At 40.2% G+C, this 16,074-nt stretch overlaps 1 protein-coding gene across 3 annotated transcripts in view; it reads left to right on the top strand.

The window, feature by feature from the left end:
• Positions 1-6,041, top strand: part of SECISBP2 (SECIS binding protein 2) — a 57,905-nt gene extending 51,864 nt beyond the window's left edge. For all 3 annotated transcript variants that reach the window (XM_073344908.1, XM_073344907.1, XM_073344906.1), the window contains one exon: positions 427-6,041. In XM_073344908.1, the coding sequence (XP_073201009.1) occupies positions 427-536 (110 nt within the window). In that variant the 3' untranslated portion in view covers positions 537-6,041. The remainder of the gene's footprint in view (positions 1-426) is intronic.
• Positions 6,042-16,074: the final 10,033 nt, after the last annotated feature.

The raw sequence follows: 16,074 nt of genomic DNA, 5'->3' as shown, positions 1-16,074 counted from the left end.
TGCAGTACTGAAGGAATGATCCCTTTTTGTGTATATCTGTGTGCATATTAGGATCTGTAAATAAAATGTGCTCCTGATAGAGCATTAGAAAGTTATTAGTCAGATCATTACTTTGAAACAGCAGTAGGCAAATGAGTCTGTATCCGTTCCTAAAATGCAGCAAATAACATAGGGTTTAGATAGTCCCCCTGGAGAATTTTCAGATTATCTTCCAGCAGGTGCTTGCAAAGTATGTTGGCTTAAGAGTCCCTTACATGCTGATTTCTCCCTCAGTTCTTACATTGTCCTTCATACCGGGAGATTGAGCATTTCAGTGCTTAAGTAGGGTTGTCTGTGAATACTAAACTGGGGGGAAGAGAATCTGTGGGATACTCTAGGAGAAATTTAAAGTGACTTTCATACTAATATTCTGTTCTTTGTTTATAGTCAAAATCTGGAAGAGAAAGCTTGAGGAGGAGTATAACCCTTATACCTTGGAATTAGAAAAGATTGCAACTACTGAAATGCTGACCTTGAATTTAGAAGAGCCTCAGTAAAGCTGGATCATATTTTATTGGGCCTTATTACTTTTTACATAGATATGTAAATACTGAATTATCTAAAATCAGTGGTCCATCTAAGCTGTGAGGTGTAGCAAATAAAGTAATCTAGGAAACGTTTAAAGTTGGCTAAGACGACTATTCTGATCTCACTTGAAATGCATTGGAATGCATGAAACATTGGCTGATTCTTACAGGTTTCTGTATACTTGACTGGCTACTAAAGCTGCTGCTGCTTCATTCTTTGTATTAGAGAATTAATTTGAAGGGAGGAGAAACTCGTTTTAACCCAGGACCACTTAGGAATGGGCTTGTTTTAATACATGCCATGTTTTTAAGGGTTGGTAAGGCTGATTACTGCTGGTGTCTGGTGACACAAGTAGGGCTAGCTAGAAAACAAAATTTCAACATTTGTTTGAGACGCAGAAATTCTGAAAACCTTCATTTTGGGAAAATATTTCACGTTGCTGGTTATCTGCCTAGAAGGGTCTTGTTAATTTCACTTTCTCCCTGCAGGCAGAAAGTGAGATTGATAAGAACCTTCCAGGTGGGAGCAGTCACTTTAGTTTTTCCAATAGAAAATTTGAAATTTTCTTAGAAAAACTGGAAATTTTCTGAAGGGAAAATAGCCTCCTCTCCCTCCCTCCCCCTCCCCCCCCAACAAAAATCAAAATTATCAACCAGCTCTAGCGTCAAGTCAACTAAAATCTCCCTTCCTTCACTTGGGGCATGCAGCAGCTGGGAGGGGGATGGGGTAATGAGTCAAGAAATTCCTGAGAGATGGGGAAGCTGGTAAAGTTAAAATGGACCACAAAGGAGATTCCTACCCTAAAGAGCTCTTAAGATCTGATGCAGATAGAGCCCTTCTGCTGGCAGAGCTTAGGAATGCTTCAGGGAAAGAGGTGGGTCAGCCTGTTCTGTCCCCTCTCTCCTCTTACAGAATTTCTTCTCTGCCTTAGGAGTACCACAGCTTGGAAGAAGCAGGGCTATAGCAGCGGTACTCAATTCTGCAGGGAAGGGCTATTTCTTCAGCACCTGCTGCCTGCATTTTCTTTAGCTGTTGTCCGGCTGCCTCAGCCAAGCCCCAAGGGCAGCCATTTGTGTAGCACTGTTGCATAAGGGAGAATTATACAGCAATGTGCTTGGCTGCATAAACACAGTATGTGAGCTCTTAGCCCTTCCCTTCAGAAGAATTCGTCAGTCTTGTTGCTACTCTGTTTTTTTAATGTACAATTGTGTATTTTGATTCAGATAATGAAGACTTAATTTGAGGAAAAAGAACTAATATGTTAGAGCCAAGACTGACTGTATATAATTGTGTATCAAATGTAGAGAAGTTTTCTGAAGACAAGCTTAATTTACTTTTGATATTGAGACTTTTTTTAAACTGGACATGTACCTGGTGGTGGTAGAGCACTTTTGTGGGAGGTTTCTTTTATAAATAGCAATGCTTTATATATTTTTAAAATGAAGATGGCACACTTAATGGAGAGGGCCAAATAGTGTAGCAGAGTATTCAGATTTGTATAAGGGTGAAAACCAAAATTAGGATTTCTGATTTCAATGTGTGCAAAATAAAATGGGTGTAAATCCCAGATGCATCTAGTACCTCTGTGTCGTCCACTATGCACTGCATCTAACTTCTCAGAGCAGCTTTCATTTCAGCTTCTCTAGCACAATCCTCCTGAAAAGCAAGTGCCAGGAGGAATCACAGGTAAGCCAAAAGCGACAGAGGTAATATCAAGTCAACCTTGAAATGATTTTTAAAGTATAAAACTGATGTAATTTTATCGTATGTAAGACACAGTATATTATTTATATTGATTTCAGAAAATATGGTTGGGGTTGTCGTCTTTCTGACTTGCATAGCATCCTGTGGTTAGAGCGTAGCTAATGCTTGAGATTGATGTGTGAACCACAGTCTTATGCTCTGGGGAGTAGTCAGTAAAGGAGACAAAGCAGCTCTGCTTTGACACTGAGCTGATCACTGGATAGGAGATTGTTCTACTTTTCCATAATTGCAGCTGACCTTAACTTGACTTTGGGAGTGGGGAAAAAGTTCAGTGCTGAAAGATGATTTGGACTGGCAGTAGACATTCCTGGCCCAGTAGGAGGTTGCTGTGTACTCACAGCAATGCAAACTGTTGTGTATGAAGGTAGTTATGGTTGCACTCTGCTATTAGACTGTTTATTGCTGCAAATACCACTACAGGAGAGGTTTTGGTTTGTTTTGGCAGGGGGCCGGTGTTGGGCAGGTTCACTGCATCATGGAAAGCTCTCCAGCAGCTGAAGAGGTAGCTAGGTTTTTGCTTTACACAACTTCCAGAAGGCAGAAGTGCAGATGATAGAGAATCTGTGTGCTCTAGGGTTGCTACTCTGCACAGGTCATTTTGCACTCCATAGAAGTGCATAAACATGACTGTTAGCCAAGACTTAATGCTAGCATCCTTAGCAGTTTTCATTGTAACAAATTTAGGGAGTTACTCACCCATGTCCTCTCTAAGAAACCCACTGTTGAAGGCAGAATTAGTGTGGAAGATGATTAAGCAGTGAATGGATATTTGTCCTTCAAAACAGCTTTTGAGGGGTTGAAGTGTTCAACCTCATTATCACTCAACCATCCCCTTTAAGACAGTAGTTCTGTGGGCAACACTGTAAGAGAATCTCTGCTGGATTCCCCCCCCCCCCCTTTCTAATCCTGTTGCTTAGTTTCCAAAGTGTTTTTACTTCGCATTGCCACAATGTGCTATGCTTCCCACAGTTTGAGATCTAGCTTAAGTTAAAGCCAGCCTCGCTGCCAACCAACCCGCTCTGCTGGGCCAGCAGTCAGTTATAACTTCTACACATTTCATTTTTCAGTATATAAAATCACCTGATAGTAGTTTCCTCCCCATAGCGTCCACTTTTTTGGGTGGTTGGGAGGGGGGCAGAAAGGCCTGTGGTGTGCTGAATTACAGCCTAGCCAACTGTAAAGGCTTCCTTTCTCCTTGAGACTTTGGGTCACTGGTGGGGGCAGTTCTTGCTGAGGTAGCACAGCAGTAGCACATATCTTTGTGCTCGCCCTCTTTCGCTTTTTTTTAACAGGTAAAGCAGCAGTATTTTAAAAAACTGATTATCTTCTGTGCTACTGCAACAGACGTTAATAGCAAAAGGAAGTCAGGTCACTTGTAGTTTCGGGTAGGAAGAGGAATTGGCCTATTTGCTCAAATTATGCACAGGCAGGTGAAGTGTAAAGTAACCTAAACTGAGGGTAATGTTCTGAGAACAACTTACAATAATGTATGTCAAAGAAGCTATCAGTACTTCATAGTAAGCAGGTAACTTCATTTCTCTAAAGGCTGGGTGTATTTCAAGTGTTTCTCTTCGTTAGCCATTGCACCCCAGCATAGCAGTAGTCTTAGCAAAGCCTCTGATCACCGCTCCTTTAGGACTTCAATAGTGTAAAAAGGAAGGGTCTGATTTTGCCTTTGTTTTGCTTATTAGTGCATCCAACCTTTTGCTCCAGGAATGTCACTTAGTGTGTCAAACTTTTTGAAGTGGGAGGACTTTGGTCCTCTTTTTCACAACTGTCATTGAGGAAATGCAGCTGGCTTCTTCATCCTAAGATCCACAGGATCTGTTAGAATGATACTTCAGCATTGGTCAGTCACTGGCAGGAGGGGAGTGTCCAGTCCCTGAAGTTCCCTTCAGTTTTTCCTGGCACATTAACCAGGCCCCCCTGATTTGAGAATTCCAGCCTGTTAAGTCTAAACATTTGAAATGCAATGTGTCTCATTCCCAGCTGTGTCCGAGGGCAGCATTTGATTTTAGGGGTGATTGTCCCCTCATTTCTGCTTCCCCTTTTGATACATTTGCAGATGCTGGTTCTCCTACAGGCTTGCTGGGAGCGGGGGGGGGGGGGGGGGGAGTAGGAAGAAGAGTGCTAGACTGAGAAAAGCCAGAGGCAAAAAGGAAGGCCTGTCTCTCCAGCTGCCCCCTCCCTCCTCCTTACCAGTTGTCTTGTGTGGGGCTCTGCCAGCTCTGTGGGTAGAGGGCATTTTTTCCTCACAGCTCAGGCCCAGTGAAGTTGGTTCGTCTCTTGCCTATGGAAGAAGGGGCAGGTGGGATTGGAAAAGAACAGGCTCTGGGGCAAGCAGTCCCATCTCCATGAGGGGAGCAAAGCCAGAAGGGCATTTGGAAGACCATGTTTGAGCTCCTACAGCCTGCACCAGCAGCCATGCTTCTGACTGCAGAGCTCAGCTACCTCATGGATGGAGGGCACAGGACACAGCACAGCTGCTACCAATTCCAGAAAGTGGTAAGGGGCCTTCAGACCCAGCTTCCTCCTGCTAACACCCTTCTGCCCAAGGCGGTCAGGGGCTCAGCAATTCTAGCTGGTAAACTTTTACCTGAAATATTAACCTCTCTTATTCAATAGGCCCTTCACAGGCAGCCAAGCCTAGGCTGGCATCTCACAATGAAAACTCAGCCCAAAAAATTAAATATGAACTATCAAAGTGCCCCTGCATGCTTTCACAAGCAGTGCTAACATGAGTGGACAGTATTTCACATATGGTCCTTCTCAACCTAAAAATCACGTGGCCTCTCCCGAGGTAGGGAAAGGGGGGATTTAAATCTGTTTCAGGGAAACATATGGGACTTTGATCCTTGGGATTAGCTACTGTGACAAATCTGTGCATTGACAGCTGGAAACTGAACTTAAAGTATGGACTTTGCACCAGCCAGTAGAATAACTACCATGTTAAATAAAACCCCGAAAGGTTTTATTGTAGGTATATTAAATGTCCAAAGAAAAAAGCCAAGTGGCTGGAGTGCGATGTGTTTAGCATGTTATGAATCTTCCTTTTTTTGATGATTCCCAACATGAAATGCTTCCTTAAGGCAACCAACTTATTCCAGTTTCATGATGTTATAGAACATGACCTTCGAACCTCATTCTGCTCCTCACTGTACTATCCAGATTGGACATGGGGAGCTTTCTCAAACAAGACCTAGTATTGTACTTCTAATTCAGAAGGTAGGTGTAAATTCTGTAGGTAAATTAGAAATGCTGTTCTTCGGTTAGGCATTCAAGTTCAGTCCTTATGAGCACGGACAGTCTCAGGGCAGAATACTCATATCTTCTGTACTGAGACTGCCTTCATCAAATTCTACATATTTTGCATCCAGTCTTCTGCCAAAAAAAAGGAAATGGCATTGGCTAAGTCTTCTCCAAGGGCCGATGTCCATGTCCTGCTTCCCATCCTAGAGGCGAACTGCTACGAAAATCCCATTGTAATGGATCTGTGGACCCTAGAGTCAAGTGGATCACTGAGATGAAAATTGACATTCAGGGACTTAAATTTTACTTAATGAGGACAAGCCCACCATGCTTTGCTTGAAGAAATTGTTATTTTTCCTCAAAGTATATTTAACAATTTGAAGTGCTTAACAAGAGGGAACTTCAGGCATGGGGTATTCCCCTGCTGCCAGGTCTGGTCCCCAAGCTCCAGGCAGGCTGAAGTACCATTGTAAAAGATCTGTAGAGCTTGCTGCTTAAAGAAAGGAATTATTCAGGTAAGCGGGGAAAAGTTTTATTTCATATAAATTCAGGGTTAGGGAGAGAATACAGTACTTTTTGAATGACCATTCCCAGCACAATCAAGCCAAAGCTTTTATATAAAAAGTGAGGGATTTATGTGCAATGCTAACAGTGGAAATGTTGAGGACAAGAGAAGAACAAGTAAATGTCTCAAACTTTTTATTGATCCTTTGCAGAAAGATAAAACTTATTTTAAAACAGCACTGTGAAACAAGTAGGTTCCCAAAATTTGATTGGCTACCTCACTGTTAAGTCTGCAAATGTTTACTAGGAATAATAAAAACAATCCTGGTATCACATTATCAATTGCTGAATATTTGTTTAGAGATGTTTAGCATAAATCAGACTTGATCTTCCACAGTACCAAATATTATGCATATTTTGTAGCTCATTGTGTGCTGTGATTTACAGTATGCCAACTATTTTCAAGTCCTGTAAGTAAATATTTACTGTACCTTAAGTTGTCAAATTTTGTTTATACAAGTTTTCCTGTACCAATCAACAGAAATTTAACTTCAAAACAACCTTTGTACATTAATACTTTCCATGAATTAGTTTTCAATTTAAGGTCTCTCTGTCTGTGATGAATCACACAGTTTCTTTTTGAAATACTATTGTAGCTTTGCTGCCTATTTATACAAACAAGGAAAGTGAATTTGCCCCCACCAAAAAGGAATGTTCTTTAAAATGCCAGAACAGACTTTCAAGGTAAATCTTACTCTCCCCCATTACTTTTCTGAAAAATGTGTTCCAAATCCTTGTTAAATCTCCACTGCTTTAATAATGTTAAAGAGCATCACAATCAAAGTTACCTCGTCTGCATAAAACAGGATTTAGGGGTTGCATTACAATGTTTGAGCACCACAAGTCTCAGTAGGAACACTTAGTTCTTTTTCTGCTAGTTATTGAGGAACAGGTATCAGGTTGTTCAAAAGGGGTAGGGGAGTGTCTTGGTAGTAGATAAATCATTCTTCAGTGCAATGAGGAAATCCTGTTTTGCCTAAATTTTCAGCAGAGTCTCCTGAACAGCAAGCCCCCCTGCCAGCTACCATATCTGCTGAATCCTTTTTCAGATATGCTGGTTAGAGTACTGGAAGCCTCATTTTACAGACATTTCCTTGTCAGCCAACTCTTACTCCTGTCTCTGTCCATTAGGGCGTGTCTTTCTTCTTGCAACTCTCCTGAATGAACAAGACCATTTCATTTTACTTTAGAAATCTAGATTAATATTTTCATGTTAAACAAGCTGATTTTATTTAAAGCCAATCCTATGAGCTAGCAGTAGATCTATCAAGCTGAATTGTCATGCCCATAAGGGTATGTTATCTCTTGAATCTGCTTTTTCCTCAAGACCAGAAGCACTGGAAGTGGCTACATGGAACCAAGAATCTGGTCATCAGACTGGTGGTGCAGAGGGGCAATAATGGCAGCTTAAGGGACATACCCACAGTCTTTGGTGTTGGGGTAAAAGGGATCAGCCAGGAAGCAGCCCTGTGGCTCCAGCTTTGCTTAGCAGCTGTAACAGTCCCTTGGAGGCAGGAGCAGGTGGGCATTATTTACAATAGCCAAATAAGCCCCTGGTCTGTACACTTCTTAGAGAAAGGAATAGAGGTAGGAGTAGTGGAAAGCCACTTCAAATCCCCACCCCACATTGGTCCTACTGATAGTACCATCCATTTCATAGAATCAAAGGGGAGGAGGAAGGAGAAAAAATACGCTCACACTTCACTGATTTGTCTTGGTCCTAAGGTGGACTTTGAGTTGATGACAACATATCCAGGTATGATTCAACTGGCTGGAGACAGTTTGGTGTTATCTATAGGAACCTGGATTTCATTCCTAGCATCAACCCCCAAGGTACTAGATCTTAAAACACCAGAGGAAGGCAATTTTTGTCTAGAAGTAACTGAATGACAAGCAGGCAGTACTATATATGGACTACAAATGGAATCCTATCCTGTTCTCTCAGTTCAATATAGTGGTAAGTCAAAAATAAGGATTTTCAGGCTCCTCCCACTCGCTCACTTAAACAGCATAGCACAAGACAACATGCATGTCAAGAAACTTACCCAGGTCGTCTTCCAGCTTTGCATCATTGCATGATGTTCACTGACTGCACTTTTCCAGCTGTCATACCCCTTTACCCATCCAGCCTGACCAGCACTATCTGAAAATTGTAAGTCATGAAACAAGCTACATGAATAGGCTGTGATTAAATAGATGAGTATCTGCCATTGACTTCAGGGGAAGCTTTGAAAAACGTCTGAGTTAACATCAGTGGAGTTTGGAGAGAATGTTGGTGCTCTCTTGATCCCCAGAATCAGTAGGCACCAGAGCACTTGTATTCTCAGCACTTTTGAAAATCTAGCCAACAGCTCCTATTGCCTTCAGAGGGAGCTGATGGCTACACTCAGCCCCTTTGAAAATCAAGCTCCTTATTTAGATACGTACAGAGGGATTTAGGAGCCTAATGTTAAACACCTACTTTTGAAACCCTTCAGCAAGTGGTTATTCTGGAAATTTTAAGTGACTTCAGTAATATAAATGGCAGGGGGTTGAAGTAGCTACCAAACACAGTAAATCAGTACTGGAAATATAAAAAGCTGACAGCTGTATTCAATCAGGAAACTAAAAATCCAAGCTTGTCTAAATGAACATGTTTTATGGTGGTTTTGAAATTACCCGTCAGCAGACTACCTGTTTTCATAACTCACCAACTATGTAGTCTAGAAATGAAACGACAACAGCAATCACAGTCAGTATGGATATGCTACTTATTCCTTCCAGAAACAAATGCAGCCCTCATGGGAATAAGCCAGCCTTTTAAATATTGTGAACTAGGAATCCCTTCTACAATAACATCTGAAGTGGACACTAAATTTACTTAGAAATTAGAGTGTTTTTTTTAATAGTGACAGTCTTCAAGCATGTATATGGTCTTTATAGGTGAGCTAATTTTAAAGCTGTCCTCCCTGCATCAGGCCAGGATAAGCAGTGCATACCCACTGCAAGAGCCTACCTTTTCCTTCCACTGTGATGAGCACTTTTGATGTTTTATTTCCAGCTTTTGAGAGGACTGAACAATGGTATTCAGAGTTTTCTGCTACAGCATCTTTCACCCAGCTTAGAATATGCACTCTGCCATCAGCCAATGCATGGGATTGCTCACTGACACATGCTTCCACTTTCTGTCCATTCTTCTTCCAGACAAAATGTGCATCACTGGGACCTGTGAAAATGTTAGTTTAATTACTGAAGAAACCATTTGTAAGAAATTAAAAATGAAGAGAGTGTCAAATGTAGATTAAAGTGTGATGAAACATTAACATGAAACCCTGAAATTGTGATGATTAGACAGCACCAGATTCTGGATTTTAGAATATAAATAGCTGAAGATAAGAACTGTTCTGAGGGCTCTGTTTGTTCCTATGGTTCTTGAGTGCAGTGTGGTCAGAAGACTGGGACACCAGTGTTGATGAGCAGGTAAGAATAAAAGCTTAGCACTCCAACAGAAAAGATTCTCAGGGAATTGTTAAGTGGGAAAGAAACACCTGGATTCTGACATTCTCAAAAGTAGAAGCCACCCCTGGAAGAAGTAACATGATTGTAGACTGGACAGTGAGGGAACCTAGGTAAGCCCGTGTGCAAGAGGTGCAGCACTTGTTTTCTTGAAAAGAAGACCAATACCAAGTACAAGCCACTAGCAGAAAAAAGGCCAGAAACTCAGAGCCGTTGAAGATATTAGGTGTAATGGAAGCAAAATCAGATGAAACAGAAGAGACATCACAAATGTCAGCAGGGTAGTCAGATAAAGGAGGTGAAAGAACTTGGCATCTTAGGGTAAGAGGAGCAGAGGGCAAATAGCTATCTAGCCTTTATGCCTAATCACCAATATTCATACCATCCGTGAGGAACAGAATGCAACCAAGCTAAAGATTGACATTGTTTTCTTGGGATAAAGTAAAATAGGGGCTATCAAAGACAGACAAATGCAATTCTGCTTGGTGTGTACAGTTAGGAATTTAGCTGAGACAGATATAGCCCAGATAAAGAAAACAGGGATGTATGCTGTCTTTGGCTTTCCATATCGAACAACTTAAAAAAAAAAAATCCATTACCATTCTGAAGGCAAGTCCTGATGTGCCCATGTGACCTATAATCAAACACCCTTATTGATGAATAGAGGAGGGAAGATAGCAGTGAGGCAGGTGGTCTTAGGCCTCTTTTTGTTGACAACGAAGGGAGGAGACACCATATTAGAGAGACTTACCTACATTGCAAGGGGTGGATTCACTGACCACTACTATGAACTGTATAATGAGTTGATTTGGATTAGTGATTGTCACATAAGAGGGACACTGACCTACATTCAAACAGGCAGACCTTATTAGGTAGGCTTTGCATGGAAAATGGAGAACTTTCACATTAGTGTTCTACCACCACACCCGATGCAGTAGGCATTGTACACATACCAAAAAACCTTCGTCCTTATCTCGGGTTTCAGTAGACAAAGTGGAGTGGTTTGGAAGTTAAAGGAATAAGAAAAGCTTCCTGTTTGTTAAAATACCTTACACAAATGCAAAGAAACAACAAAGGGGTAGTGAGGATGAATGATGGAGATTATGATCTAATTAAACCTTGATAGGACCATTCTGTAAGAGCAAGATAAAAGGGAAGAGATAGGAGATTGGCACAATATATTTAATAGTACTTAGATACCAGCTGATAATCAAGATGGGAGAGATTAAATTATTTGGGAAAAATATATAATGAACTGAAAATACCCAACCCTCAACATCTGCAACAGCCCAGGTGTGCAAGAAGACAATGGAAATGAAAGTTTGCTGGACTATTTGCAGGGCACTGGTATTTTAGCTTCCCCAGTATCTGTACAGTAAACTATACACTCAAAAAACAACAAGGTCAGGATTAAAAAAAACAAAGGCCACACCAATTCTGTGATTTAGACTGATAATTAAAAGGACTCTTGTGGGAGTAATGCCCACAAGAAACTTGAATTCAGGATACTAGTGAATTGGGCAAGGATAGAGATTTTCTTGTTATTCTTTCTACTGATCCCAGATGTGTCATCGAAGTCCAAGGATATTTTAATTTCAGGAAATCAAATCTTGGAATTAAAAATTTAGATCCTGATTCTTCAAAGCCTTACGTAGTTTCCTACTGACTTTTCTAGGCGAGGAGAGTGTTTTATTGGCCTAGGTGCCATGCATACATCTGGTATTGTATTGATAGTAATGTTGCAAGGGACTGCATTCTTCTTGCAAATAAAGAGTAACAAGTTAATATAAGTTTTACTATCCCTGGAAATGGAGAAGTGAGAAATGATCCACCACAAATATGGAAGATCAGTTTAAAAAGAAAAAGTTGATTCTAACTAAAAAGTTAGAAGACATAAAATGGACTTTTGCAAATGTCAAGATAAACGCTTGGAGAGAGAAAGTCCATTGATACAGTGGAAGGGATAAATTTAGTAATGACTTCAACAGCTGAGGAAATTAGTTGCTTTTCCAAAATTTCTGAGAGAAATTGAAATTTGACCAATTGAAAGTCTAGAAATACTTGTTAAAAAGAGCAAGCTAGAGAATACTGTGAAAGTTTGAACAGAGAACAGCTACTATGTAATTGGTTTACTAGTATAACACACTTCATTTTATGACATGTCCCATAAGAATTCATGTGACCTTATCTAATCTTATCTTCCCACTCAGTTGGCATCGTATCATATATATTACTAATCAACTAAATTTAACTATTTGTTGCTTTTAGCAGTGACCTAACCCAGAAGGGGGAAAAGAGATACTAAGCTATACTAAGCTAGTAATTTGCCTGGTTCACTATTCAAGTTTTTCAACAGTTGCAATATGCATTTTCTTTTAAATGAGCTAATGTAAAACTATTCAGTGTACTCAAGTACCACAAAGGATAAGAATGCAGTGTATGACAAGCCATCCTAGATAATACTAACTCTTCTCAAGACCTTGCAAATATACCAGTGTCTGGATAAGTATATATATTTCCATGCAAAAGTAATTGTACAGCAGAATATCAAGATGACTGGCACTAGAAACAACATAAATGGCATACACAAGAAGATGAAGCAACTTATTCCCTTTCCCTCAAAATCCTAATTCTATTCAAAATACAGATCTTCACTCATCCTCTTGCTGTTTGGAAGAGAGGGTCCCGTGATTAGGCCCTTGCTTGGGACTTGGGCTATTGAGGTTCAGTTCCCTGCTTTATCAGACTTCCTGTGTGACTCTGGACAAGTCCCCTCTCTCTGTGTCTTCATTCCCGATCTGTAAAATGGCTAAGATATTTCACTATCTCACAAGGTTTTTGTGAGCATAAATACGTTAAAGATTGGCGGGTGCCCAGACACCACATAAGCATTTAAGAGTGTCATTTTCAAACAAATGGATTCATAGTAGTTCAGCTACTAACTTTACCAAGTTTGATTTGAACTACTTACTATCTTGACCTTCTAGAATGTCCCTTTTTCCTACAGTAGTGGGCGGGCCATATCATGAAACAGCACGTTTAATGCAGAAGACCATTTCCTGCAAACTTATTTTCAATTAATTAGAAATGCAAGTCAGTGTGATTTCATGCTATTTCCCATTTATACTGAAGTGCCAAAAGAGTTGCCAAGCGCCTGCTCTGTTTTCATTACCAAAACAATCTCAGTTCTTAAAAATCATAATGGTCTTGGAAAGGCTTCAGACGCTTTAAAAAAGCTGTAGTTTCCAAAAACAAACAAACTTGGGTTTGGCAATCCCTTTAGAAACTTCCTTGTTCTGGTTATCTCACAAGGAGTGTGATCCTGGGTCATCACTCTGGGGAGTCACTGAACAAGTGACTACTTTGCTGTCTTCCCACAAACATCCATCATATGCATAGTCAACAGTACTGGGATTTCCCACACACACTGCAAGATTTTTTGCACATCAGACTTTTACAACAACCAACCAGGATGCAAACAACATGTTTGTGCCCTTTTTGGTCTGCTTGGGAAAGAAAGCTTTACTGGCCTTTCTGCACGTTTCACGGCACGTTTCACGGTAGTTCAGTCCTGATTCTCTAATCTAATCACATCTTCCACTATGGTACTTAGTTTCATTTGCTCAGCTTCCCAGAAGCATGCAAAAGGTTAAAAAACAAACAAAAAAAAACAATTGCTAGGAAACATCTTGATCTCCCCAATCTTCTGGTTTACATTAAGTACTATATTATGATTTGCATAAATCTTGATTCAAACACCTGTTATGTGTACCTCAGCTTTAACTCTCCAGAATCCTCTGAGATACATTGTTTCTGTAAGTGATATTTAATAGATTCAATGAAAGAATGCCTGCTAAAGTTTCTTGCAGAGATGTGCTGGTGAATCCAATACAAAGGACTGTGCTTCTTTTTAAATTAAGTGATGATACCAGATGATAGAAGTATTGATACTGCTGAGAAATAGTTGGCAATCATATGTCATAACTAGAAAATTTATAGTTTCCTTTGTATTTATGAAGTGGATAGAACACAGATTGAATACAAGAGAATTGCTCACTGAGTGACCATAGAATTTCATATCTTGGGGTCTTCAAACATATTTAAACAAATACTTACATTCAGTTGTTATCCTCTCTTTGTGAGTGCTTGAGAGATTTAAAAAAAGGATTATAAAATGAAAGAAAAGGATCAAATTAATGCATAATAATAGGAGTGCAATATGCATCAGAAGCTATTCTGCACATGTAACCATCAATATAGTAAAACCAACCTTAGGAAATGGACTTTTCAGGGGTGTCATCTCAAAGCCACTGTTTCAAGCAAAGTCACTAGTTACAGAAAGCCATCAAAACTTGGACAACTATTTGGAGATTTACTTGAAAGGAGTAAAATTAATGGTCTGTCATATAGTCACATAAAAAAGCCCCACGCACCACTCTCCCAACAAGCACTGATCTTGAGACTGAACTATTCTTTTCCTCTGGAAAGCTCCTCCCGGTCAGTATGGAGTGATTGTCTGGGTAGTGAAAAGAAGCTTGCATTACCTGTGTTATGCTTGTGTGCATATATACAAGGCTTCATTTTCCAGAGCTGCCACCCTAGTACATTTCACACAAAGCCAACATTTTTAGACTTAACACCTTTGAAAATCAGAAACTTAAAGTTCCCCCAGCTCCAGTTCACATCAATGGGAGCTGCAGATCCTCATCACCTCCAATTTGGGTCACTTTTTAGGTGCCTAATTAGGGATTTAGGTGCCTAACTTTAGTCACTGAAATTTGAAATGTTCTGAATTCCCTTAAAAAATTACAATTTTAAAAAGCAAAGTAAAAAACTCTCCAATGTATGAAGAATACAGCTGCAGATGTTCTACCGGCAATATGCAAGAATACACTTAGAATACTAAAATTCTACTACCAATTTACTGATTATTAAACGGTTCACTGTATACAAACCTAATCCTGAAACAGAGTGCAGACTGCTTCCAAAAAACCTCTGAGATACTAATTTAAACAGCTCATTGGAATGAGCTGTTTCCTTGACAGGAGAAGCAGTAGTACAAGAAAGAAAGATTGCCTGAAGGAGAATATTGGAAAATCCTGGGTCCTGTGGCCAAAAGGCTTCCATGCCTTGCAAAAGAGGGGAAGAAAGTGAGCTTCCACCACTTAATGAGCCACTTAAAGATGCATTATGTAGAACACAAGAAATGCTGTCACACTGCCACTACACAATTTAATGTAGTATTTTTCCAGAATCATGCTATTCCTGGAGCTAAAATGAAGAAGCTTAGATCAGGTCTCCCTGAAGGTCACTCTAAGATTATCAAGGATGGAAATTAAATAGTAAAGGAATGTGACTAGTAATCAGGTAAAAGCAAAGAGTGAGCTGCTAGCAAGAATAAACAGCTTAGAGTTGTACCTAGCTAATCTCTAAAAGTCACCAGTGAATTGATATGCAATGAACTTTAGTGATTAATCAGCAATGGCTGCAAGGGAATCAGAGAACCTTCATCTCAGAATAGAAGGGCTTTTGTACTAGCCTAATGAAAATTTACTCTGGCATCTCAGGTGTGTCCTAAAGCAGGATAACAAGAAGGACTCTTTGTACCGATGGTTGGAATGATGAGAGAAAGGCACTATAAAGAGAGCCAATAGAAAAGGGTGTCATTAATGAATGGTGTACAGGTATGGAAGAACAGAAAATATATACAGATAGAAGATGTGGCTGGCAGCCATGGAGCTGGTTCAGAACAGCCCATACAGGAATAGTGACATTTCTTAATCTCAAAAATGAGAGACATATGGAGTAACAGCTGGTCTACAGGTTTGGTTTGAACTGAACATACTGTACTGCAATAAAAAAAAATTAAAACATCAGAACCATTTAGGAATCCCTCATCCAAAACTAGGATTAGGTTTTAACAAACTGTATAATCTGGTTGCAGAAAAAATGATCAGGAGCCACAGGACAGAAAAGTGAAAGGCAAGATTAGTCTTTTCAAAGCAGTGAACAGAAAAAGAGAGAGCATGCTTCAGGTGGAGCAATTCCTGTTACATTAGAAAGGCAACTACCAATACTATTCTTTGAACAGTAGGTGAATGAAAACTGGGTGTTAGGCTGAGTGATTCTCTATTTGGAAACTGTAAGGGCTAGATGAGAAGCAGAACTCTTGAGGGCTTGTCTAAATTACCCACTAGATCGATAGGCAGCGATCAATCTAGCGGGTCAATTTATCACGCCTAGTCTAGATGTGAGAAATCAACTGCTGAGCGCTCTCCCATCGACTCCAGGGCGAGAGGCGCGGGTGGAGTCAACGGGAGAACGTTAGCTGTCGACTTACCACAGTGAAGACACCGCAGTGAGTAGATCTAAGTACACTGACTTCAGCGATGTTATTCACGTAGCTGAAGTTGCATAACTTAGATCAATTCCTCC

This window comes from Lepidochelys kempii, chromosome 5 (genome assembly GCF_965140265.1).
Source record: "Lepidochelys kempii isolate rLepKem1 chromosome 5, rLepKem1.hap2, whole genome shotgun sequence".
In the NCBI taxonomy this organism is placed as follows: domain Eukaryota; kingdom Metazoa; phylum Chordata; order Testudines; family Cheloniidae; genus Lepidochelys; species Lepidochelys kempii.
The sequence above is the reverse complement of the archived record's forward strand: the minus strand, read 5'-3'. Positions and strand labels throughout refer to the sequence as shown.